At 46.4% G+C, this 26319-nt stretch overlaps 1 protein-coding gene across 2 annotated transcripts in view; it reads right to left on the minus strand.

The window, feature by feature from the left end:
* The window catches only part of APC2 (APC regulator of WNT signaling pathway 2), a 65083-nt gene continuing 38764 nt past the window's right edge, over positions 1-26319 (minus strand). For both annotated transcript variants that reach the window (XM_042479767.1, XM_042479766.1), the window contains 11 exons: positions 25976-26084; positions 24822-24935; positions 23126-23203; positions 16469-16561; positions 14583-14967; positions 13710-13805; positions 12112-12251; positions 11080-11157; positions 10548-10664; positions 9735-9949; positions 1-8275 (listed from right to left, as the gene is read on the minus strand). In XM_042479767.1, the coding sequence (XP_042335701.1) occupies positions 2605-8275; positions 9735-9949; positions 10548-10664; positions 11080-11157; positions 12112-12251; positions 13710-13805; positions 14583-14967; positions 16469-16561; positions 23126-23203; positions 24822-24935; positions 25976-26084 (7096 nt within the window). In that variant the 3' untranslated portion in view covers positions 1-2604. The remainder of the gene's footprint in view (positions 8276-9734; positions 9950-10547; positions 10665-11079; positions 11158-12111; positions 12252-13709; positions 13806-14582; positions 14968-16468; positions 16562-23125; positions 23204-24821; positions 24936-25975; positions 26085-26319) is intronic.

Below are 26319 nucleotides of genomic sequence, written 5' to 3' on the forward strand. Positions count from 1 at the left end.
CAAACTGCTTCAGTCTTGACAATATAGTTGATGCCGTGAACATCTTGAGTTGCTGAATAAAGTTTTCTGAACCTTTCGGAAACTTGTGTTTCTGAACTGAAGATTGTCAAGTTTTTGACAACTAAAAATGACCCAGACTTCACTCTCTCTCACACACAAACACACGCAAATACACACACCATGTAGTAAGACAGGAGAGTGATCATTAGCAGATTAAAGAGTTGTTTGTAATTAAGACATTGTACAGATTTTGGCTTCCATTTTTGGGGAGGCTGATCCATTCTGCTGACAGCTTTTCTTGTTCCATACAATTTTGCCACCAAAATCCCCCCTCTGTATATTCCTTTCTGTCTGTCTTAGGACTTCTACATGATGACTTTATTACACAATCACCCTGCCTCCTTCCTTTATGACACAATCATACTTCCTCTGTGGGATTCTTCCCTTTGCAACCCTTATTTCTTCACCGCTCTGTCTTTTTCTCCCTCTTTCCACAGAAAACACCAAAGAGGAAAAGAGCGATGTGACGTCTTATGAAGTGGTAGCTTGGTCTGGAAACGTTTCCCCTCCTAATTCTAATGCTGCTTTTTCAAAACAACAACAACAACCCCAAATCACCCATAAACCACTTTCTTCTGGTCCTCACACCCCAAATAAATTAGCTTAGAAATACCTCGGTTTTTAAAATACGTGAGTTTCAATGCCCACACATGAGACTAACAACAGTGCTGTTTCTACATGCATTTACCCAGACGCAAGCCCACTTTCAATCCCATAGGACTTCCTTACAGGTAAAAGTGTAGAGGTATGTGGCCTGAAAAAAGCATGCAACCAAGTGTTGGTTTTTAAGGCTCTTCTTCTTTCTCCACCCATTTGACAAGTGGCCTCTTTTTTGTTTTAAAGATGGACAACTGGGCCCCATCCATAACCTCCAAGTAGGTTTGATGGATGCCAAAGAGTCTATTTTTGCCAACGGTGGAATCGTCTCAGGAGTTGCTTGACTTTGGACTGATGTTGCTGGTTTCTGGGAGGCAACAGCAAAGTGGAGTCAGGGGCTGGAGATGGTAACAGTGCAGGTCACTGTGGAAAGATGCAACATACACCACTTTGGATTCCTCCCTCCTTGTTCATCTTTAAACTAGTTCTGAATCACTTGAGAATCCTTCCAGAAGAGATTTTTTTAAGTCTCTGGAAATCTCAAGTTTCACATCTGTACAAACCAAGTTTATTTTAGAGATCCACATCAGTTGTTTTCAATCCAAAATATTTCCTGGGAGTTCCTGGTATTAGCAAGTTCACCCATTGCTTTCCAAAATGAAATATATCTGTACTTGGCTGTGTTTTCGTACTACAGTATCTCGGAAGGAGATAAGTCAGCCTTCAGCAAGTAAACTATTGTTTCCAAGACCCGGTTTCAACAGAGATCAAGTGAGGGAAAGAGGAACATCAGCACTAAAACGAAATGATTCTAATGCTGAACTAGTGTAATATTGCTAAAGCACTTCAGCACTTTGTAACTCCTGAAGGATCATTTTAAAAGGAAAATCAATTTCTGAAATGTTGCATGAGACTGGATGTGACAGATGATCAGTGGGAGGAAGGACCCAAGGGACGGAGCTAGGGAGGGAAAGAAATCTCTGATATTTCAAGAAAGAGATTGGATGCAAGCTGGTGAATTGCAGGTACAATCAAAACAAAAATAACTGGCGACTCTCAATATGCCCAGGGACTTTTTCCCCATCCACAGGCATCCTTAAAGGGCCTTTGCGAGACTTTTCAGATCTGGAAACACCACCAAGTCTTTCAAGAAAGTGGGTGACTTTCATGTGGGATAAGGGATTAGAGTCTGCAACGTCCCATTTGCCAATATTGTCAGTGCAAGGCAGCCATTTTCAAAACAGAGTGACCATTCTGGGTGGGTTTGTACAAAATTTAAAAGGAAACAGCAACATCAGACCCTCTGCTTGTGAAAAGAGGCACAGTCTTGGAAACCCAAGGTACCTGGAGATGGCACTGGGAAGCATCACATCAAATTCAGTGCAGGAGGTATGAATCTAAGAGGTTTTTTCTGCTGGAAGGACTTTACCTTTCAAACTTCTTTATCTCTATGTTAAGAGTCTGAGGAAAATGCTTCTTTTTATATTGACCTCTCCCTGCTTCCTCCAATGTTTCTGGTGCAGCACCAATGCCAACAGAACAATGTGGATGGGTGGCATTGTACACCTGAAGTTACTGTGGGTTACAAACACTGTGAGTTCACCGAAAGCCTCCAGTGGGTAAATGGTTCCAAAATACAGAAAGAAAGAAAAGAGAGAAAGACAGACAGAGAGAGAGAGAAAGAATGAAGAGAAAGAAAGAAAGAAAGAAAGGGAATAAATATTGGTCACCATTATGCTTTTCTGTCCTTTTCATAAGAAACTGTTCAAGCACATTTATGTTAACATGTAACATCAGAGTTCCTCCTTAGTTTGTTATAAGAGCAGGAGGTGAAAAGAAAAATGTATTGTAAAAAAAATACTTGGTGGATAGGAGCTTTTGCATTTGTACAGAGAGACGAGCGTGACATACATCTCAGCAGCTTACAAAGACCAACTTGGTAGGCCGTCAAACCTGCACTTTCTCCACCTGTTTGTCGCTGACCGTTGGCTCCGCCATGGGGCTGGGGGTGTAGTTGAAAGGGGTCACCCGAGCTGCTCGGCTTGGTGAGCTGTGTCTGCTGGGAGGGAAGTTCCCAAGAGAGCTGATGGGCCCTTCATGAGTTAGAGAGATGGGCACAGCTGTGGCTTTGCCTGAACCATAGCCATCCCCCTTGCAGCCATCTGACGATATCTTGGGCATCTCCTGTGGGGTCTCGAGCGTCGGAGAGGTGCTGGAGTTGGTCTTGGCAGTGGAGAAGTCTTCTGTTTGGACAACGGCATCGCTGGTCTTCCTCTGGAGAGCTTTCTGGGCTAGCTGGTCCTCTTCTTCCTTCAAGGTGTTAACCAGAGGTAGGGCAGTTGGTGGAAGAGTGCTTTTCAGGATATGGGGGATATCTTCATCACGGATTCTCTTCCACATCCCCCTCACCATAGGTGGCTGTTGCTGTTGTTGTTGTTGCTGCTGCTGTTGATGCTCTTCTTCTGGATGTTTCTCTGGCATTCCTGGAGCAGGAGGCACTGGTGCTTTTAAGCCTTCCTCGCTCTTCTTTCTCCCAACTAGCGATCCGGCACAACATGGAGGGGCAGATGCTGGGCTGGCTGCCCTCTTAATGATATTAATCTGAGGGGATGAAGAATAGCGCTTGAAGGGCTCTGGAGGGATGTTATTTGTTTTAACTGGAAGCCTCGAAGGGCTTTCTGAACTGGTCCGCCTTGGAGGCCTGTTGCCTGCCGAGCCTCTCTGGCTGGGAAGAGGCACCCGGGAGATGGTTGGCCTCTGGCCCGGGCCCAGGGGCTTGTCCGCTTTGAGTTCGTCACATCTGGATGAACAGAGGAAGACCGTCGGAAGACCAAGCCTTCCTCTCCGAGGAGAAACACCTTGTGAGAGGGAGGAGGACGGTGTGGGCTCAGAGGAGGAGAGTTCAGTGCGGTGCCTCATGAGGAGGCTGGAGGATTCCTTAATGAAAGTAAGCTGCCGCAGGAAGCCCGAGTGGTCAGTCTTGCTGCTGGCCGATCTTGCCGAGGAGACCCGGACCAAATTGAGATGGCTGGACTGAAGGGTGCCTTTTCCATTGGCCTTGGGTCTGGGCTCACTGCCCGCACTGCGACCTCGTCCCACCTGTTCCTCCAACACAGGCATGGTATTCCTGTGTAAAGTCTTCTTTACAGGTTTTTGCATGAAGGGGATGCGCACGGGCGATTTCTGGGTCTTGTGTTGCTTTGATGCGGGCGATTTCTGGGCCAGTTTTGAACCAGGAGGGGTGGAGTTCCCATCTGCCTTCCCAGTTTCACAAGACGATGCCTGTCTGTTGGGCTGCTGTTGTGATGGTGATGTCAGCTTCTTTTGATTGGGCTGGGATGGCGTGGATGTCCTGGAGGAGCCAGAAGAAGGAGCTTTGGTGATTCGAGCGGGTGGTGTCGCACTCCGTTTGGGCAAGGAGAGGTTCACTATCTCTGAGATCTTTCCAGGCCTGTGCAGACTCCTGGATCTCTGCTGGTTCAGATTCCCATTCTTCACGGGAGATTCCAGCTTTGTCACGGGTCCCATTTTCTTTGGGGTGGACCTGGGGCTCTGCGTCTGTGACTCTTTGGCCACATTGGGCATGTAGATCACTGTTCTGCCACGGAAGACCACTGGTAAATTGGTCAATGGTGTCTGCTGGCCTGTGTTTTTATCTGGCTGGCCATTCCCGCTGCTCCCAGTTCTGGTTTCCACCAGCTTCTTCCCATTTTGGAAAGTCCTGGGACACTCTTTCTTCTCCAAATACCCACTACCAGAAAACTTCTTCCCTCTCTTCTTGTCTTTCCTGTTCAGTGACAGCTGCAGAGAGGAGCCTGCTGAGAGGTCAGACATGAAGGAGAGGATGGAGTCCGATTCTGAGGACAGCTCTCTCCCAAAGGAAGAGGACGCTTGGTGCAGCCATGTGACAATTGAGTTTGCTCCTTCCTGAATGGCTTTCCAATCCACGCTATCCAGGTCAGAACCTCTTTCGGAGGCTTGGTCATCCAGTGTGGTCTCAGACCTCCACTCCTTGGCCTTGTTTCCCTTCCTCTCTTTCTCAGTGTTCCTCCTCTTTGCTGAGTGGCGTCTCTTCTTGGGCACAGCCAAGCCCATACACTTCTGCAAGAGGTCATCTTCTGAATTGTAACTGAGGGAACTGGCTGAGCTGTCCCTCCCTTTTGACAAGGCCATTCTCAAATCATGCCTGCGGGCGAGCATCAATGGGCGGTGGGGGCCCCTCCTGCTATACAGTTGCCCTCTCTCTTCGGCGTTGCAGATGTCCAGATCGCTCAGGGAACTGAGGGAAGAGCTGAGTGAATAACACGGCGGAGTCTCATCCACAATGAGATTGCTGCGCTGCTTTGAAACCATCTTGGTTTTACCCTGAGGAGTCTGCTGCCTAGAACTTAACTCAGGTTCTTTCTTGGTCACCCAGCATTCTTTCTTTTGACTTTTCCCAGCTGCGCTGGCCTTTCTTTTGGGTGAATTCTTCATGCCCATTTCTGCCAGGTCATCTGAATCATTCTCATAGAAACAGTAGACAGCCTCTTCGGTCGGCGTGGTGTGGCAGAAGGACTGGAAGGCCATGTTGCTGTCATGTCCACTGTTCTCTCTAGAGCCTTCCTTCCTGGGACGGCTTCCCTCAGATGAAGCCCTCAGGCTGCCTTGCTTCACAAGGGTGAGCTCCAGGTTTTTGAGAGGAACGTGCCCTCGCCTCGACTCAGAGGACTGGGCCCTGCCTGTACGGAGTGGACTGGTGTGATTAGACCCAGACCTGTGCTTGTAGGAGGAAACCATTTTGGTTGGAGTTGAATGACTGGATGTCACTTTTCCTACACGAGGGTCACCTCGCTCAGGCTGCCTTGCCTCCATCTTGATTCCTACTCCCCTTAGGCCTGTTGGTTCCCTTCTTTTCCCAGAACAATGCTTTGACTCCCTCTCCTCCTTCATTGGATACTGAAGGGTCTCATCACTCAGGGAAGCAGCGCTAGAGAAGTTGACCGGGGTTCCTTCTGCTGAGTCTGTGAAGGAATCCTCATCACCAATATAGTCCTTGTTTGCTCTGGCAACAGCAGCTCGTCTATGTTTGGAGATATTCAAATGAGAATTGGCAGGGACCAGCATGTAGACAGGAAGGTGCAACGGCTTCTTGGACTGTGGGTTCAAAATCTGGCTTGGTAAGCCAGAGACAAGAGAAGTACGGACCTTCCGGAAATGAGACGGCATGGCAGAGTTGATGCATTCTTTCAAGATCTCAATGTCTTCGTCAGATGTCAGTTCGAGTCTCTCTGGCTTCCTCTGACTCTCACTGGCTTTCTCTTCTTCTCTCTTCTCGTGGGCCATGAAGTTCAAGCCATTCTTTTCTGGGAATGGGGGGATGAGCTTCAGCTCAACATCCTTTTGGACATAGTGCTCATGGAGGGGCAATGCGCTCAAGCTGGAAGCACAAGAAAAGTTCTCATTGGGCTTCTCCACAGTGAAGTAGACCATAGAGTCAAGATCTTGTGGCATCTGGAAACGCTCCTTAAAGTCAGTAATCTCCATGAATTTCTTGACATTGTTTTCCCACTGAATGTTGAACTGGCTGGCCTCCTTCTCTGGTTGGCCATTCAGTTCAAACAGAGGTGTCTTGCTGCGGCTGGGTGGCATGGTTTGCCCAGGACTGTCTGGTAACTCACTCGGGCTGACGGTGCCACTGATCATTTCACTGCAGGGCTCGCTTTGGATTGAGCTGGCAATGGAAGGGCTCTCAAAACTGCCCAGTGAACTGACTGAGCTGCAGCGGCTCATTACTAAGGGTGTTTCCTGGATGTAGTTCTCTGAGGAGCTGGAAGGGGTCAAATCTTCATGTCGGGATGGTGATACTCCCCGAAGGAATATCTTCTCCTTTTTGGGTAAGGGGATAGTGATTGGCCGCGAGGCAGCAGGTAGGCTTTCCATCTCGATTTTGGTTTTGACATCTTCATTTTCTTTGTGGGGTTCATCAACTTGCTCTACTTCAATGATCTCCAGAGAGGAGTCACTGTCCATGTCATTCTCACTGTGGCTCTGGCCATCCAGCATGTTGTCAGCTGAGGAAAGGGATGAAAGGGAACTGCATCTGGAAAAGCAAATTGGGGTGTCCTCCACAGAGTATTTCTGCAGCTGCTCTGGTTCTCCCTGTCCCAGTACCTTGACTTGGAGCTTCTCTGGAATCTTGTTTAGGTGATCTGACAGAGCTGAGTAATAAGATTTGCTCTTCAACTGTCCCACGGTCCCAGTCACTGTGTTGCCATTGTCCATGCTTTCCATGAGGGGGACATGCTGGTATGATGGGGAGAGCTTAATTGTGTGGACCTTTGGGTCAGGATTGAGCTCATTGCTCGCCTCTTTCTGTTCATATTTCTTTTCCTTCTCAGCAGCAATAGCACTGGATGAAGCCGCAGCTTGCTTCACCTTCTCAAGAGGTTTTGGTTTCTCTACAACCTCTCTGGGCTCTGGAAGTGTCTTTGCTGGTTGTTCCATCTTCTCTGGCCGATTCATCAGGATGTTCTTCAAGTCAAGGCGGCTGGGCCGCTTCTGATAGCGATGCAGTTCATCCCTGAAATCTAAGAAAGTGGTCCTGGTGCATGGTTTCATGTGCTCCTTGGTGCAATAGCCATCACTGGTGCTCCCACTATTGAGGCTATCATTGGACAAGCTGGTGTGGGTGGTTTTAAGCCTCAAGAGAGGGTGAGCCCGGCTCAGATCTTCCCGCTTGACAAACCCACTGGTATCAGACAACCGGCATGGTGAGCATGACTGAGCACGAGCCTCATGGACTTCATCAGAGCCAAGCTGCCAGTCAAGACAATGGTCCTCTGAGCTGAGGCTGAAGCTGTCATCAGAAGAGGTATGGAGAGTGGAGATGTCTTCCACCAGCTTGTCAATCTTAGCTACGGTGGTGGAGATCTTGTTGGCCAGTTTCTCGGCTGCCATGGAGACTTCATTGTCTGGAGGCAAAAGGAGTGGAGGGCCCTTCTTGGCTTCTGTTGGCTTTCCACTTTCATCCTTTTCTGGCTCTGGGCCTCTCCTTTGGGCAATGGCTCTAGGCAAAGCCTGGCCTTGGAGGAAGGAGGAGTTGAGGAACATGGAGAGGACTGATGTGTTTCCTGTTTCCACACCACTGGAGACATTGGGCACTTCGTCATCATCAAAACAACCTGAATCAGAAGCATAATCCTTTGCCAAGCTGTCTATGTGCCTCATTGGCTTCTTGGTGCTTTGGCTCTTCAGTGTCTGCTTCTCTATGCTGTCAAAGGTTTCAGCTAAGTGCTTGGCATCCAGTTCAGCTTCTAGTGCTTTCTGCTTCCTCATGTAGAGCGAGGGCATGCAGGAACCTGGTGAGATGACCATGGTGTCTTTGTACTTGAGGGGCCGGTTGGCAAGAAGGTTCCGGAGGGCAGCTGCACTGCCCATGGCAATCATCTTGTGCTTGGAGTGGACCAGGTTCCGGAGCATGCTGACCGCCCCCAGGTCCCATAACAGCTCCTGGTCTTTGGAGCTGCGGGCTGAGAGGTTCCAGAGGGTGCCACAGGCATTGCTGACAATGGTGAGGCTGTGAGACTTGAGGTGCTGGAGCAAGGTCTGGAGGCAGCTGTGATCCCGCAGAACTTGCCTGGAAGACAACAACGGATTGATTGATTGATTGATTCAATTTATATCCTGCCTTTTGCCCAGTAGAGGACCTAAAGTGGTTTACTATGTACAGTGTTTATTTAAGCCAGATGTGAGCAACTATGGGAGGCTAAGAGGTCTCATTATTCCCCCAGGAGAATGTGGAGGGCTACACACCTCACCGCCCAAAAGTAAATTTTTGTCTTCAATTTCCCCCTGCCCCAAATGCCTTTCCTCATGTTATTAGGTTCCCCAGTGCTAGTTCAGGCCCAGGATAACTTCTTCTTAGAAAGAGGAAATGACTAGAAATCATTTCTGGCTTACTCTGGACTATTTTAGTCCTCCTGATGGTCTAAAATGGTCCAAGGGGGAGCCAGGAAAAAAGAATGAAAATGATCTCAAGCCCAGAGGGCATTGGGGAACAAACAATGTGATTTCTGAGGGCCCTGAGGATCATAAAAACAGCCTGGAAGGCCACATGTAAGCATTTCTATTGTAAACATTAATTTACAACAGTTTAAAAGCAGTTTAAACATAACAATGGTGTTATAAATACAGCACAGTTAAATGACTTCCTCCAATAGCCAGTTAAAAATCAAAGTACAATAAAATATTGTACTGTGAAGTCAAAGGCTTTCATGGCTGGCATCCATAGTTTCTCGTGGGTTTTTCGGGCTCTGTGGCCATGTTCTAGAAGAGTTTATTCCTGACATTTCCCCAGCATCTGTGGCTGGCATCTTCAGCGAATGCTTGCCTGGAAAGGAGTTGGGTATGTTTCCAGGCAAGCATTCTCTGAAGATGCCAGCGACAGATGCTGGTGAAATGTCAGGAATAAACTCTCCTAGAACATGGCCACAGAACCCGAAAAACCCACGAAAAAATATTGTACTATTGGGAATAAATTGGGAAAAGTCTATTTAGTTCTCCCAAGTGGCCAATTCAGATCGTGCACCATGGAAATCCCAAGAAAAATGCAAAGGAGATGACATAGCACAGAGCCCTGGTGACACAGTAGTTAAATGCCTGTATTGCAGCCACTCACTCACAAACCGCAAGGTTACGAGTTCAATACTAGCCAAGGGCTCAAGCTCGACTCAGGCTTGCATCCTTCCAAGGAGGTCGCTAAAATGAATCCCCAGCTTGTTGGGGGGCAATCAGGTTGCCGTTGTAAACTGCTTAGGCTGCTATTGCTTTTGCTAGCACTCCTTCCGGGTTGCAACACCCCTGTGACCCTTCCTGCTCCCTCTCCCATTGCTCAGACTGAGTCAGAACCTCCTTTAACAGGCAGTAATTCAGCCTAAAAAGTAACTCATCTTACTATGTTCCTCCCCAAAAAAAAAAAAAAAAATCCAATGTTAAATTAATAGCTTGTTGTAATAGGAGTTAATGGCTAACCCTGGCACTGCAAGTAACCCTCAAAAGGTGGGAAACTGAAGGGGAAAGAGAGGAGAGGCACTGACCGGTAATCTTCCCGTGTGGCAATAAGGCTGGAGACGTTCCTGAGGATACCTCCTCCGCTCTCAATTATGGCTAGCGAGTTGCTCTGGCACTTGTATGTGAGGGTGCTCACCAGGAAGCCAAGGGCCCCCTCCACCCCGCAAATGGCAGCCTTATTCTCGGTGCTGTGGGCAGACAGATTCCACAAGGCGCTGAGGATGCTCTTCAATGTGGATTCCTAATCACAGAAAGAGTATAGGAATGACTATTCAGCAAGAACGAGAACAGCAGCAGAAACAGTGGAGAAGGCAATGTTGTATAGTGCTTAGATTGTGCTGGGGCTGGAACAGATCCCCCATGAAAATGGAGGGGCGACTGTGTATTCTGCACTTTAGCTTTTCTGACTTTCTCTCTATACATGCTTGCTATTTATGTGAGTTCCTCTTTGGTGACATTTCCCTTATTCCATTTCTTGTACATGTCCATTTTAAGTCTCAGCTCAGTTGAAAGTTCCTTAGACATCTATCCTGCTCTCTTTAGACACCTCCCATTTTTCTAACTCTGGCAATGTTTGAAATTGTGCCTTCAACATCTCACTTTTAAGAAGCTGCCATCGATCATGAACTCTTTTCTTTTAGAATTCCTGACCACAGGAAGACACCCAATATTTCTGTATGTTTATTGAAATTAGGAAAGAAAGAAGACGAGAAAGGAAAATAAAAAATGCACAAGAATAAGGACCAGACAATACGAGGAAAGGACAGCTAGACAAATAGATGGAAGAGGGAAATGGCAGGAGGTTTGCCAGCCACACTCTCCCTTGGCACCTCTCTCACCTTGGTGGCCCTTAAGGCGCACTGCATCAGCGCCGTGACGCTTCCCACCTCCCTCAAAACCTTCTTGCTATTGATGTCAGCTCTCCAGGAGAGATTTCGCAGGATGCTAGACACAACCTGAGATGAGGACAGGCAGGAAGAGAGGGAAGAATATTAGTGTTAATTATGCACCCCAAGATACACATTTCAAATCATAGGAGCAACCGCTTATGCTACACATTTCTGCTGCTGCTGCTGCTTTTAGCAGGCTGGTTTAATCCCTGACATCTTTGTAGCAGAAGGAAAAGGGACTTAAGAATAGAGACACTTTTATGTTGGAGAGTCACTGCCAGTCAGGGCAGGTAATATTCAGTTTGATGAAGAAATCAAGTATAAGGCAGCTTCCTATGTACTTTGATGAAGGTGCATGCCATCCATGTTGAGTGAGTTCCACACTCTCTGGCCATGGAAGCTCAGTTGTAACCAGGTGGATGCTCAGCTGCTCCACCAGAACATCCATCCCTCCATATCCCTTATATTCGTGCCTACATACCTGGTGCAGTTCCTCGCTGTCGGACGCCAACTGAGCCACAATGGCTTGCATGCATCTCTGGCGAGAACACAAGGTTGCCTAGAAGCAAGAAGAGATAGGAAACAGAAGTTGAGAGGACAATGAGCATCAGGGCTGTCTGAAACTATCTTGTTGCCTGAGACAAAGGAACAAAGGGTTGCTCTCCCTCCCTGCCCCTCCATCCCACATAAGGGATCCCCTACATGTAACTGTTTGGCAGGAACAGCCCCGAATAACCCTCTGCCCTTTCAGTTTCCAGCTGCTTTAAAAATGTCCCAGTTTCTCCATCTTCTTCACATTTCCCTCCTTTGTCCTTGGCTTACTTCACTTGCTTCAAGCTGAGTTCAAAGTGCAAAAAGTAGTTTGCATTCAGTTACTTCATCAGGAGAAAGGTGAGGAGAGGAAGGAGTCTTGAATACCTTCTAAATGTCTCGTTTTGGCAGGAGCAGTCCTGATTCACTCTTTACTATTCTACTTTTCCAGCGCCTTTCAAAATGTCCTGTTTTTTCTCTCCTCATCCTGCTCTTCCCCTTTTGTCCTCAGATTACTTCAATGGTTGCAAATGGAGTTCAAAGTGCAAAAGTAATTTGCACTCAATGTGAAGTCAAAGGCTTTCATGGCCGGCATCCATAGTTTTTTGTGGGTTTTTCAGGCTATGTGGCCATGTTCTAGAAGAGTTTGTTCCTGGCGTTTCACCAGCCACAGATGCTGGCGAAATGTCAGGAATAAACTCTTCCAGAACATGGCCACAGAACCCACAAAAAACTATAATTTGCACTCAATTAAGGAGAGGAGAGGTTGAGAGAAGAATCTTGCCAGGAGGTTCAAAACCAAACTGCATCAGCCTCTCCCAGCTTGTGTGTCCCTTTTCATTCCTAACTTTTGCCACCTTGACCACATTCTGAAGTTTGCTGGCTGCACACATCCCAGTTTTATCTGTGAAATGTTTGAGGGTATGGGGCACTGTGGCTTCCTTCTCCCCGCCCCAGTGTGGCATTTATGACCCCATTGCACCTTGTTGACTATGTCTCCAAAAGTGAGGTTGGTCAGGGCCATGCCAGTGTAACGCCGGAGGGCCAGGTTGAGGGGGTCATTGGTCATTCCATGCATCTCATAGTCCACCTGGAGCAGCTCAGCAATGGCCTGGAGACCACCTGGGAAGTAAAAAAAGAAGAGGGAGAAAAAGTGTCACATTTGAACGGGTGAGACATGGACATGGCATGACTGTGTAGCGGATGTGATCCCTGACTACCAGGCAGGTAGGTTCTAGAATCCCTGTCAGCATCCTGGCCAAACATTCACAACTCTCCAATGGTGTATGAAAGGTTATTTTGTATTCAGCAGCCCTTGCCAGATACATAACCACCAAGCATCCAGATTTGGGTAGGGACAGTGTCAATTAATCCCTTATTGTCCCAATTTTTTCAGGTGCTTTTAAAATGTTCCAGTATTACTCCATGCTGCTTTGGTCAGGCCTCATCTAGCATACTCTGTCCAGTTCTGGACACTACAATTCAAGAAGATGTTGAGAAGCTGGAGCATATCTAGAAGAGGTGACCAAAATGGTGAAAGGTCTGGAAACCATCCAGCCCTGCAGAGAATGGCTTAGGGAGCTGGATATGTTTAGCCTGGGGAAAAGACAATTGAGATTATATAATAGCCCTGTTTAAATATTTGAAGGGGTGTCAGACTGAAGATGGATCAAGTTTGGACTATATCACACATGAGGAATTTCTCTTACTTTCGAATGAAAAGAAAGTGGGGCCAGATCGCATTTACGTGAATTCGCTAGTTCAGCAAATTTACGTGAATGTGAATTGCATTCGAATTAATAATAATAATAATTGGCTTCCCGTTGCCCGAAAACAGCATGCCACTGCCCGAATTTGCATGTGGTAGTCTATCATGCAATAATGTTAAACCCTATGATTGCGTTCGGATTGCCATTGGATTATACTTCCAATTTCCCTTGTCTGATAACGTCCTTTGTTTTCTTCGGCTCCAGAAACCATGACATAGAGTAAAGAAACTACAGAAAAAGGGATTCCACTGAAACATTAGGAAGAACTTTCCTGGCAGTAGGAACTGTTCAGCAATGAAACACACTGCCTCAAAGGGTGGTGGAGTTTCCTTCTTTGGAAGTTTTCAAACAGAGGTTGAATGGCTATCTGTCGGGACTGCTTTAATGGTATCTTCCTAGTTGTGTTGTGACTAGAGTTGCCAGGTCAGGACTATACCAAGCCCTGACATTACAAGGCATGAGCATGAGATCTAGAGATGACCCCTTGTGATGCCACGGCTTGAGCCTTGGTGATGTTACAAGGGACAGCTGCTGGCGATGCCATTCAGTAACACATTAAGCATCAACCATAGCTGCAAAGAGTATGCCATTCAAATAAAAAAACACCAAGACTAACAAATGACTAAAATGTATTTACATACACTTTTTAAGGCAGTCCTCTTGCATTGAAATTCCAATCTACTTTCTCTGAGGATCAGAGGAGAGAGAGACCAGGCTGAGATCTAGAAATCCTACTTGAGTTCCAGTATTGGGTTCCAGTATTGGGGTGAAACATACAAAACCAGTCCGTCAGACAAGAAAGCAAACATACCCAGTTCGTTCATGGCATGACGATACTCTTCATCAAAGGAGAGCTTCATGGTGGCACAGGTTGCTTGGCAGATCTGTGGCTCAATGGGAACAGGACCTGTGAAGAGAGCAGCATTAGTGCCAATGTCAAATGTATTTACAGTGTCAGATCTAGTGTGGTGCAGCAGTTTGAGCGTTGGATTACAACTCTGGAAACTAGGGTTCGAATCCCTGCTCAGCCAGGGATATCCCCTTGGGGAAGCCACAAACTCTCAGCCTCATAGAAAGGCAAAGGCAAACCCCTCTGAATAAACCTTGCCTAGGTGAGGGTCTTAGGAAGTTGGCACTCAAAGGCACATACCAACAACATATCTCAGTTAACAGAGCTTTTGACAGCTTCTTTTCTACCAAGTCTTTTTACCCCTGAGAACATCTGAATGAAATTGAATTTGGCACTGCCTTGGAGCTGAAACAGACTTCTCAACCCACAAACTTCACAAACTCCAATTGATCCAGGTAGTAGGAAGCCCATGCCTCACACATTGTGGGAAGATATGGGACCAGGATCTTCTCAGTTTTGAAGGATGTCCCCTTGTCATGTTTTTCTGGTAGTTTTGAATGGGTTTTTTGCATGGTGGTGGGACAACAAACTGGCCCTCCACTTCCCCCATGTTGCTGGGGCAGTAAATTCAATGCAGATTTTAACCCAGGTTTCAAAGTTACATCTCCAAGGTGTCAGGACCTATCAGTCACTTTATAGCTAGAGACACCTGGAATGGATTCCCCATCCCACTGACATGAGATTACCAGCTGCCACTAGTCCAGTGAACCCAGAGGAAAAGAGACCGACAGAGACACAGAAAGAGAAAGACAAAGTCCGTCCCTTGTCATCTACCTGCTGCTTTCTCCTGGGTCTTGATCCCTTCCTTGTGCATCTTCAGCCAATCCCAGCAAGTTTCTGAATAGGAGCGAATCTGTTCCAAAATATGGAGAACCCTCATCTCCTTCTTGGCCTGCCCTTCATCTGGCTGGGAGAAGATGATGTTGTGGAGGGCGGCATTGGCCCGCATGCGGCAGTCCTTCCCTGTCACCCCGGGACTCTCCGTCACCCCTGGTTCCTGGTCCATATCGTGGAGGATCTGGATGAGGAGCGGGAGGCACCCCGACTTCCGCATGGCCAGGCAGCTCTCTTGAGAGCTTGACATGGCTAGCAACGTGCGGGACATGTCCTCTTTGTCCCGCGTGGCCATCATGGAGAGGAGCCAGAAAACCATTTCTACCTGAAGGTTAAGAAAGAATAAGAAAAACAACAGCCCAGTGAGGCCGGCAGAAAATGACCAGTTGCAAATGACCGGTTGCAAATGTCAGCATGGCCAGCAGAGAGAGCCCTAGTAAAACCAAGACAAGCAGCTGAGATAATCTGAGGAAACTTCCAGGAGAAAAACCAGTGTTGCCTAGTAGTTTGAGTATTGGACTGCGGGTGCATCTACCCTGTAGAAATAATGCAGTCTGACATTGCTTTAATGTTCTGTAGGCTCCGGCCTACAGAATCCTGGGATTTGTAGTTTTCTGAGGCATCAGCACTCTTTGGAAGAGAAGACTAAAAGCCTGCTGTAATATTCCAGAGGATGGAGCAACATGACTTAAAATGGTATCAAGCGGCATTATTTCTACAGTGTAGATGTAATCTATGGCTGCATCCACACTGGAGAAATAACCAGGTTTGGTGCTGCTTTAAGTACCTTGGCTCAAGGCTATGGAATTCTGGGAGCTGCTCCGCTCTGGGCCCCACAACAAGCTCCAACTCCCAGAATTCCATAGCCTTGAGCCAGGGCACTTAAAACCAGTTATTTCTACGCTGTGGATGCAGCCTATGACTCTGGGAGACCAGGGTTTGAATTCTCACTCAGCCATGGAAGGATAAGGAAGGTCTCAAAGATATCTATAATAAAGCCAGCACTAAGAGAAAGGAACTTTGAATGAATGTAAAGTAAGTTTGTAAGAGTAGGTAGAGATAAGAGTATGGAGTTTATCAGACAAGGGAAATTGGAAGTATAATCCAATGGCAATCTGAGCGCAATCGTGGGGTTTAATGTTATTGCGTGATAACCCACTACATGCAAATTCAGGCAATGGGAAGTCAGTCCAAATGCAATCATGGGGTTTCACGTTATTGCGTGATAGACCGCCACATGCAAATTTGGGCAATGGCATGCTATTTTTGGGCAATGGGAAGCCAGTTCGAATGCAATTTCTCTAAACTAGCGACTTTACGTGAATGTGTTCTGGCCCCACTTTCTTTTCATTTGAAATTAAGAGAAATTCCTCCTGTGTGATAAACTCCTATGTGTAAGTAGGGAAGATACAAAAGAATGAAAAAAGAATGTAGGGATAAGAAGAAGGTGAGGAAGAAAGTTAGAAGATATGAAGAAGGTAGACATATGGGTCTGGAAGATATTTGAATGAGGAATGAAAATGAAATGGCAGACGTTCTGATGTTCAATTATATGTGGAACAAATTATATGTTTTATGTGAAGCGGATAGCTTTCACAGCCGGAATCCATAGTTTTTTGTGGGGTTTTCGGGCTCTGTGGCTGTGTTCTGGAAGAATTTAATAAACTCTATGGAAGAGGGCATGGCTGGCTGGGTGCCTGGCCTGAACAAGGAATGGAAACATGCCATGCTGCAACGTTTCATCACAGGTGTGTTTCATTCATAATCACGGAGTTTAAGGACAAAGAGAAAGCCATCATTTTAAGCCAAAGAATTTTTTAATTTACCTTGTTGCCGCCAGGCTGGTTCTCTGCTTCTTCTGGATGAGTTGGGATCTCGACGTTGCTCTCTCCTTCCATGTTCAGCAGTTTACCACTAAGCTGCAAGTGGGAGGAAGACAGAAATGGCAAGGGAGGTTAAAAAATAAATAGAACTAAAGAGTGAAATGGTGTGTAGCGGACTCTACTGCAGCTTGCCAGGAATTGCCGGTTCTACCCTATTTGTGAAGACACTTGCCATCCTAGGATTACAAAGTTAGTTTTAGAAGTTTTGCTTCCAGAGGAATAAGAAAGCTGTATTACACTAGATCATGTTTTCTATTTATGTTTTCGATTCTGGCTAGGGTTGCCAATTCAGGATATGCCAGGCCCTGAAGTTCCTGATACAAACACACACACACACACACACACACACTTACTGGTTGGGGGCAGTCTAATTGTCTAATTATTAATTATTATCATCTTTTTATCCCCCCTAATGTACAGTTATGAAACCTAGGGCCCTTTCACACTACACATTTATAGTACTGTTTCCATTGTAACTGCCTTGGCTGCATCCTATGATGACGAGAGGTTTGTCATTTGTGAGTCACTAGACACTCTGGCTGAGAGGTCTAAAATACCTCACAAAACTACAAATCCCAAGGTTCCATAGTGGCACTGTGTAGCGTGAAAGGACCCCCACATAGGGTTGCCAGACTAAAAACCAGAGAAGGCTTCTGTCCCTATTATGGTTGCATTTCATGTTGCTGTGTGCCTTCAAGTCATTTCTGACTTCTGGCAACTCTAAGGCAAACCTATCATGGGGTTTTCATGGCAAGTTTCTTCAGAGGGGTTTGCCATTACCATCCGCTGAGGCTGAGAGAGTGTAACCTGCCCAAGGTTATGCCTGAGCGGGGAAATCGAACCCTCACCTCCAGAGTCATCGTCCCACCTTCAAACCACTACACCACAAAAGGAAATTTCATGCGGTGTTGCTTGTCACACACAAGCCACACTTGCTGAAATTCCTTCTTCTATGCAACTATAATAGGTATAGAAGCCCATTTTGATTTTTGCTCTCTGCAGTGTCTGCCTCAGAACCACCTCCCATAATTTTCAAAGCCCCCGGCTATGAATGGCCTCAGGCAAGAGATGTGGGGTGCCATGAAAATGGGCAGCCAAACGTTAATGTCTTTATTTTATGATGACGCTGTTCTCTTTTTTACTACCTAGTTTGGTAGGAAATAGGTATATGGCGGGGTTTTCTGCTTTGGGTTAAATAATGAACCCTTGACTAGGTGGCACCATGGCTCAGTGAAGGATGGAGGGATGCCATTTGAGACCCTTCCTGCATTGTCCTTGCTCTGAACTATCCCTCATTCAAGATCTCTCTCTCGCGGGCGCACACATATGCTGGCAGCTCTGCCGAATTCAGCATCTGTCCATTGCTTGGCCTACTTCTAATCTCCATAGCAACTGCCTCTTTTCTATGGCGCCAGAGATGCACACAAAAGCTGCGCTCCTGCGCTCTCCATGGACTAGGGATGTCAGAGTCACCCCTCTTAGCTCTCTATGCCACATTAGGTTTGGCTTGTTTAGCCATGCTGTAGCCATGGTGGGGGCATCAGTGTGTGAGGAGAAGGCGAGCATCTCTGAGGCATTGTTGTGTGTGAACCCAGGCCTCAGAACTGGCTGGTACTCCACATGCTCTAAGCCTCAGGGCAAGGCAATGGCAAACCTCCTCTGATCAAGAAAACCCCACAAAAAGTTTGGCCAAGAGTCACCACAAGTCAGAAATGACTTGAAGGCACACAACACCAACAACAAACCCCATGGGAAGGAATGTGGATGGGAGGAGAGAGGAGAGTATGAGGCATTTACTGAAGCAAAACTTGGCTTATTAATTCAGATCTGGCAAAGGATGTAGTGCTGTGCCAATCTTTCCAATAAACACTTTCTGGTTTCACCCAAGAATGTGTTCATTGAGTTAGACAGAAGCAGTGCATTACAGGGATGGAGGAGGGAATGAAATGTGCCCAGCTGACTTTGGCCTCCGCTTCTTTGTGAGACCCGTCAACAGACCCTAAAACATAGAAGAAACCTCTCTCCATTGTGAAGTCGAAGGCTTTCATGGCTGGCATCCATAGTTTTTTTGTGGGTTTTTCGGACTATGTGGCCATGTTCTAGAAGAGTTTCTTCCTGACATTTTGCCAGCATCTGTGGCTGGCATCAACCTCTCTCCATCTTTCTTTCTTTCGTTCTTTCTATCTTTCTTCTTGTCACTAGATTGAAAACTGGAGAGGACTCCTGTCCCTTTTATGGTTGTGTTTGTTGTTGTAGTGTGCCTTCAAGTCGTTTCCGACTTATGGCAACCCTTACTTAGTAAGATTTGTTTCGAGGAGGTTTGCCATTGCTTTCCCCTAAGGCTAAGAGAGTGTGACTTGCCCACAGTCACCCAGTGGGTTTCATGGCCAAGTGAGGAATTGAATCCTGGTCTCCAGAGTCATAGTCCAACACTCGAACCACTATACCACATTGGTGTAGCATGTTCTGCCACCAGGTAACAAGTAACACCTGATGAATTTCTCCTATCTATCTATCTATCTATCTATCTATCTATCTATCTATCTATCATCTTCTACTTACATACCTAGGTGACCACACTGAAAACAGTTTCTATGCTGTCATCTCTTTCTCCCTATGGTCCCATAAAGACAGACCAAAATAAAGCTGCTTCAGGTCACTTTGGAGGTATGCTATTTAAATGATGTATGCATCCTAAGAGTCCGGAAGCCGCGCCAAAGCCACGATCCAGTCCTAAGTCCAGTCTTAGGATGCATGCATCATTTAAACAGCATACCTCCAAAGTGACCTGAAGCAGCTTTATTTTGGCTTGTCTATAGGGACCTCATGTTAGGGTTGCCACAATGTCTTTTCTGACATTGTGTGCTTTCCATGGTGATCCTAAGATGACCTTATGATGAGGGTTTCTTGACCGCATTTCTTCAGAGGAGCCTTCCCATTGCCTTCCTCTGAGGCTGAGAGAGTGGTACTGAGTTTCCAGAGCTGAGGTGGGAACTGAACTCTGCTCTCCCAGAGTCCTAGGCAAACACTCAAACCACCACACTGGCTCTCTTTCTTGACTTTTCTCATCAGCTTTTCCTTTTCACCAGCCTCTTCCTTTCCAAGTCACTTCCATTTGAGCTGTCCATGCAACCAAATCTGATTCAGCTGCACAGAGAGCATAAGGCCTACAGAGCTTCTCTGTGGGAAAAGCTCTTGCCAACAAGAACATTATTTCCATCAAATGGCTGCACCTCATTCCCAGTGCCAGGAGTCATTAATATCACAGTGCTCCATATCTTCACCTCGGGAAGCTGTTGGGCACAGCAAGATAGATAAAACAGTGTAACGAAAGCTACCTCTTTCCATCAGCAGCGATAAAAAAAGAAGGGATATTTCACATTTTTGTTCCCCAAAACCAGTGCTTCTCAAGCTATCTGATGGGAGGAACCAGCAACTGTCATTTTCCCAATGCACCAGGGACCCATGCTAAACTTGTCTCCATTGGGCACAACTGTTCATTTTTTCCCTAGGAACTTGCCAGGGAATGGCACATTTAGTAGCCATGTCCTACATGACTTTCATGCAATTGAGAAGGCCAGCATGATATCATGATTAGAACAAGAATGGGCCATCTAAAGGACTACATCTTCCCTTATCATAGAATCATAGGCGGGGTACAGACCGCCGCTTTGCAGCGGTCTGGCGCCGCCGCCAGAAGGTCCGCGGGGGAGCCGGAGCCTTCAAACGGCCCGACTCCCGCGCGGACCGAAAAAAGAAGCTCCAAAATGGAGCTTCTTTTTGCGTCGCGTTTGCGACGTAGCGAGGCGCCAGGGGCGCGCTCGCTACGTCAGCAGCGGCGCGACGCGTCTGGACGCTGTGCGTCCGATACGCAAAGATGGCGGCGCCCATGTAGAAAGGGCGCCGCCATCTTGTACGGACGGAGTCCGTACTAGGCCATGGGGCGTCTAAAAGAGACGCCCCTTTTTTAAAATGGGACGTCCTCCGGACGTCCCAAATGCCGGTGAAGAAAGCCCCATAGAATCGTAGAGTTGGAAGAGACCCCAAGGGCCATCCAGTCCAACCCCCTTCTGCCATGCAGGAAATCTCAATCAAAGCATCCCAACAGATGGCCATCCAGCCTCTGCTTAAAGACCTCCAAGGAGGGAGACTCCACCATAATCTCCGAGGAAGGAGTGTGTTCTACTGTCTAACAGCCCTTACTGTCAGGAAGTCCCTCCAGATGTTGAGGTGGAATCTCTTTTCCTGGAGCTTGCATCCATTGTTCTGGGTCCTGTTCTCTGGAGCAGCAGGAAACAAGCTTGCTCCCTCCTCAATATGACATCCCTTTAAGTATTTAATCAAGGCTATCATATCACCTCTTAACTTTATCTTTTCCAGGCTAAACATCCCCAGCTCCCTAAATCTTTCCTCATAGGGCTTCATGGTTTCCAGGCCCTTCGCCATTTTAGTTGTCCTCCTTTGGACACGATCCAGTTTCTCAATGTCCTTTTAGAATTGTGGTGCCCAGAACTGGACACAATATTCCTGACCAAAGCAGAATATAGTGGTACTACTACTTCCCTTGATCTAGACACCACACTTTTATTGATGCAGCCTTATAAGCTCTAAGATCTTCATGAAAGGCCCTTCTCTCTAGCCCACTGCCTTCGCTCTAGCCCACTGCTTCTTCAGCTTGGTGTGTATAAGACTGAGGGGTGACATGAGTGTGTTCTTTAAATACTTCAAGAGCCGCCACAGAGAAGAGTGAGCAGACCAGTTCTCTGTTGCCCCAGGTTTTAAATTATAGGAGGGCTGATCCTGATTTAACATTAAAAGGAACTCCTTGACAGCGAGAGCAATGGCACCAATGACCCAGAGAGGTGGTGGAATCTCTCTCTGCACAGTCTTCCAAAAGATGCATGACCTGCTGAAGATGCTTTAGCTGGAGCTCCTGCACTGCGCAGCAGGTTGGACTCCATGGCCCATGAAGCACCTTCCAACTCTAGGAATCTATGATTATTCTATGAGGAATGCAAGAGAGGATCCTCTTGTGGCTGCTCCCCAACTTTTTTAACTCTCACCCTCAGAAGGATAGGATGGTTCCTTCCATGCTGTCTTTCTGCCAACAACTGAACCTTTCTTATCCAGCAAGCCTACACATAGCAGCATTAGACTTGGAGGTAAGAGACGTGAAAATTGGAGGAAAGAACACCAACAATTTAAGATATGCAGATGACACCATACTAGCAAAGGCTTGGAACAATTACTGAAGAAAGTAAAGGAAGAAAGCAAAGGCAGGCTACATATTGAACATTAAGAAAACAAAAATAATGACCATAAACAGACAAGGAAGACATTGAAATAGTTCAAAATTTTCTATACTGAATCATTAATCAGAGTAGATACTGAAGTCAAGAAAATAGAAGAAGACTAGGACTCGGAAAGAAGCCCTATGAAGGAACTGGACAAGATCCCGAAGTGTAAAGCTGTATCACTTAATGCTAAAGTTAGGATGGTCCATGCCATGGTATTTCCCATTTCTATATATAGCTGTGCAAGCTGGACAATGAAGAAAGCTGACAGGAAGAAAATGCACTCATTTGAGATGTACTCTTGGAGTAGTGTCCTGCAGATACCATGGACTGCTATAAAGGCAAACAAATGCGTACTAGAGCAAAGAAAGCCTGAAATCTGCCTGGAAGCCAAGATGACTAAACTGAAGCTGTTGTATTCTGGATATATCACAAGAAGGCATAAGTCACTAGAAAAGACAATAATGCTTGGCAAGGTAGAAGGCAATAGGGCAGCGGTTCTCCATCGCCTAAGACCATTGGAAAACACATATTTCCAATGGTCTTAGGAACCGAGACAACCACAATCTTATGGTTAGGGGTCACCACAACATGAGGTATGTATTAAAGGGTTGCAACTTTAGGAAGGTTGAGAACCACTGTAGGAGGGAATCAGGAAGACTCAAGCAAGCAAGCAAGCAAGTCATGGTCCTGAGTCCGCAAGATCTGAGCAGAACAGCCAAGGATAAGGTAACTTGGAGGTCTCTCATTCATGCCGTAACTATAAGTCAACTTGAAGGCAGTTAACAACAAAGTCTGGGTTTCCATTCTTCCCTGCTCCCTTGTGCCCCCCTTCCTTCCCTTCCCACTGACCATGCGTCAGGCAACGTTTCAGAAAATGTTAAACGTTAAGAAGCAAAACAAAACAACTACAGAGTCATGAGACCCCATGGGTAACCAGTCTCTCCTTCTCCTTGTCTCAGCTTAACTTACCCTCACAGTGTTGTTGTGAAGATGAAAACACAGAGGAAAGGTAGGCAGGGAATTGATGCATGCGTCCATGAGCTCAAAGAAAGCAATACAGGATTCAAATGTAATCAAGGAAGGGAGGAAGCCAGGCAAGCAAGCCAAGCAGCGCGCATTCCTTGCTGAGATTAAGGAGATTAAGGGGGCTTTGCCTACAGCCACCTCTGCCCCCCTTCCACCATATTGATTTCTGCGCATCAACAGCCCTTCATATGAGAAAAGGATCCGGACCTCTGCTAGAGGAAGAGAGAACCGAATTCTTTCCTTCTACCTTCCCTCCACTCCCTCCAGGTGTCCTTACCTGGGGTTCTGACTGCTGCACCTTGTCTTGAGCCTCCATCAGCTCTTTGTCGATCTGTTCCAGTCGAGACACACGAATCTGAGTGTTTTTAGAAATCAAAGCATCCTGTTAGACTCAGAGACATACTGGCAAATTCTGAAATGCAGGCCACTACAGGGACAGCCTTTGTATAACAACACCATCTTGGAGAGTCAAGGAACAGCGGGTGGATGATCTCAAACCATGTCTAGCTTTAGTTTTGTGTGGGGTTTTCGGGCTATGTGGCCATGTTCGAGAAGAGTTTCTTCCTGAGGTTTCGCCAGCATCTGTGACTGGCATAGATGGCCACCTAGCCCAAAAACCCCACCAAAAAAAAACCTCCAACCCACATTTCTAGCCTTCTTCGCCTTTCCCAGGAACAAGTCTTTGGTAAAGCTAATGAGTCTTCATAGAATCATAGAATCTTAGAGTTGGAAGAGACTGCAAGGGCCATCCATTCCAACCCCATTCTGCCTTGCAGGAACTCTCAATCAAAGCATCCCCATTGACAGATGGCCATCCAGTCTCTGTTTAAAGACCACCAAGGAAGGTTCTTCACTCAACACCCAGGTACCTCCAAAAATAGTGAAAACTGAAAATCTAGGGGTGCTGGAGGGTTGGGAGAGGGGGATTGGGCAAGGTTTCCTTATTGCCCATCTCCTCACTAAATGGGGCTCCGATGTGTAACCACTGTTTCCACTCCTCCATTTGCTTGGCTTCTCTCTCTGGGCTCAATCCACACTACTGCCCAGAAAGAGAAGACAAGACTAGTCAAGGCTGGTGCTCATGGTAAATTTGGTAGCATAATCATGACAGCATAGTTTTTTATGGGTTTTTGGGGCTACGTGGCCATGTTCTAGAAGAGTTTATTCCTGACGTTTCGCCAGCATCTGTGGCTGGCATCTTCAGAGCATCTATGGATGCCGGCCATGAAAGCCTTCAACTTCACATGACAGCATAATTTCCAACACTTCATAGATGAAAATCAGGACATATGTGACCAAGCAACATCAGAGTGTGGTCAAGATGGTCAGAAGGATTAGTGAGGAAGAACAGATAATCTGGGAAAGGCAGGAACAGTTTGCTTTTGCATGAGCCAACTGGGAAGGGCATTAATTCAAGATAGCAGGGATTCCCTTCAGAGTAATATCAGAATCCTGGACTGATGAGAATCTTTGCAATTTGGGACATGCTAAGCAAAATTCACATTTTGGGGTGCAGAAAACAGAATTTTCTGCACAAGAAGCAGCAATTTCTTCCCATAAAAACAATATTTCTGTGCAGAAATTATGGCTGCATCCTATGGTTTACTCCCATTGAGAAGACCCATTCAGTCAATTACTGAACGGTGAGTCAACATGTAGGGAAATCCCAATGGTTCAATGGGTCTAATCAGGGGTAACAATGGGATTTGGACCAAAAATGCTATTGAAATGCTATGTGAAAATTTTGGAGAGAAGTCTCAAACTGCAAATTATCTACAACTGGACAGTTTTTGAAGACTTTCTTGCAGTGGGAATAAAATTGCTAAAATTGCCTTCTTTAAGAACAAATTTGGCAAAGAATTACACCCCTGGATTAAACTCCATCTGACCAAAGATTTTTTTTTTTTTTTTTGTCTTTGGGTAGATTCAAAATATAGTAAAATAAAAGAAGTTAAGGAATCTCTGTCACAGACCTGTGCCCTTTGCACCATCTCATCGGTTGTCCCAAAGCGCTCTTCCATGAGAGTCCGGATATGCTGAGCTTCAAATTCCAGTTGCTGGCGGATCAGGTCCATCTGCATGGAAAACTGGACAAGGCAAGAAAGAGGCAGGGTCAGGGGGACAAGATAACACACTGGAGCATCTCCTGCACAACACCCATCTTGTCCTTCTCCCTCATGGCTTGGAGTGCTTGTCCCAACTCATATCCAGATCTCACAATGGCCTGTTACAGACTGCCAAAATAAAGCTGCTTTGGGTCTCTTTGGAGGTATGCTGCTCTTTGGAGGTATGCTGAATCCGGAAGCTGCACCAAAGCTGCACTCCAGTGCTTAGGAATGGAGTGTGGCTTTGGCGTGACCTCTGGATTCTTAGGACCCACACATCATTTAAACAGCATACCTCCAAAGAGACCCGAAGCAGCTTTATTTTGGCAGTCTGTAACAGGCCAATGTTCACCTTCACTGACCGATGCTTATGATGGTTGCTGCCATGTATATGGGGCCATGGATCCATTTTGGTTTCTAGTCCAAACTTTTCAAGAAATTAACCAAGAATCTATTTTGGGTAGTGTTGCAAATCTACAAATTTTCACACTTATTGACATTTCCTCTTCTGTACAATTATTACAAGCACTGGAGACCTAAACCTTATTTCAGTTGGCAACCCTAATTGGGGGGGGGGGTGCGTTTCAGCATTTCGGATAGTTCAAGTTCAGATTCACCACGCACACTGACATGAAAACAGTTTGGAGATGTGGCCATGTTCTAGAAGAGCTTATTCCTGACGTTTCACCAGCATCTGTGGCTGAAGCTGCCAGCCACAGATGCAGGAGAAACGTTAGGAATAATCTCTTTCATGGCCGGCATCCATAGTTTTTATGGGTTTTTCGGGCTCTGTGGCCATGTTCTAGAAGAGTTTATTCCTGACGTTTCGCCAGCATCTGTGGCTGGCATCTTTAGAGAAGGTCCCACTAGAGAATTACAACTTGGGCAAAAGTCTTGTATTTGTGCAAAGCATTTGCTTCAGTCCCACCTTTTGTGGAATCTCTTTGTACAGAAAGACACACACATGCACAAATACAAATTATACTCTCCTCTGTCAAGGCCAGCCTTCTATCACAACTCACTGTCTCCACGTGCGGCAGCTCATCCAGCCTCTTCGAAAGACTTTGCAGTTGAGTGTAGTACCACAATTTCTCCTTTTCCTCCTTGTCAATTTCACCCAGAAGGAAACACCTGAGAAGGAAAAGAGAGCAACCAGAAGAGATTCAAAGACGGAAGGAAGATCGGGTAGATGGCGAGAACATTAGGAAAGTAGGGATGCAAGGGAAAGAAAATGTGTTGTGAAGTCGAAGGCTTTCATGGCCGGCGTCCATAGTTTTTTGTGGGTTTTTGGGGCTATGTGGCCATGTTCTAGAAGAGGTTATTCCTAACGTTTCACCATGGCTGGCATCTTCAGAGAATGTTGGCA

This window comes from Sceloporus undulatus, chromosome 7 (assembly GCF_019175285.1).
Source record: "Sceloporus undulatus isolate JIND9_A2432 ecotype Alabama chromosome 7, SceUnd_v1.1, whole genome shotgun sequence".
Classification (NCBI taxonomy): domain Eukaryota; kingdom Metazoa; phylum Chordata; class Lepidosauria; order Squamata; family Phrynosomatidae; genus Sceloporus; species Sceloporus undulatus.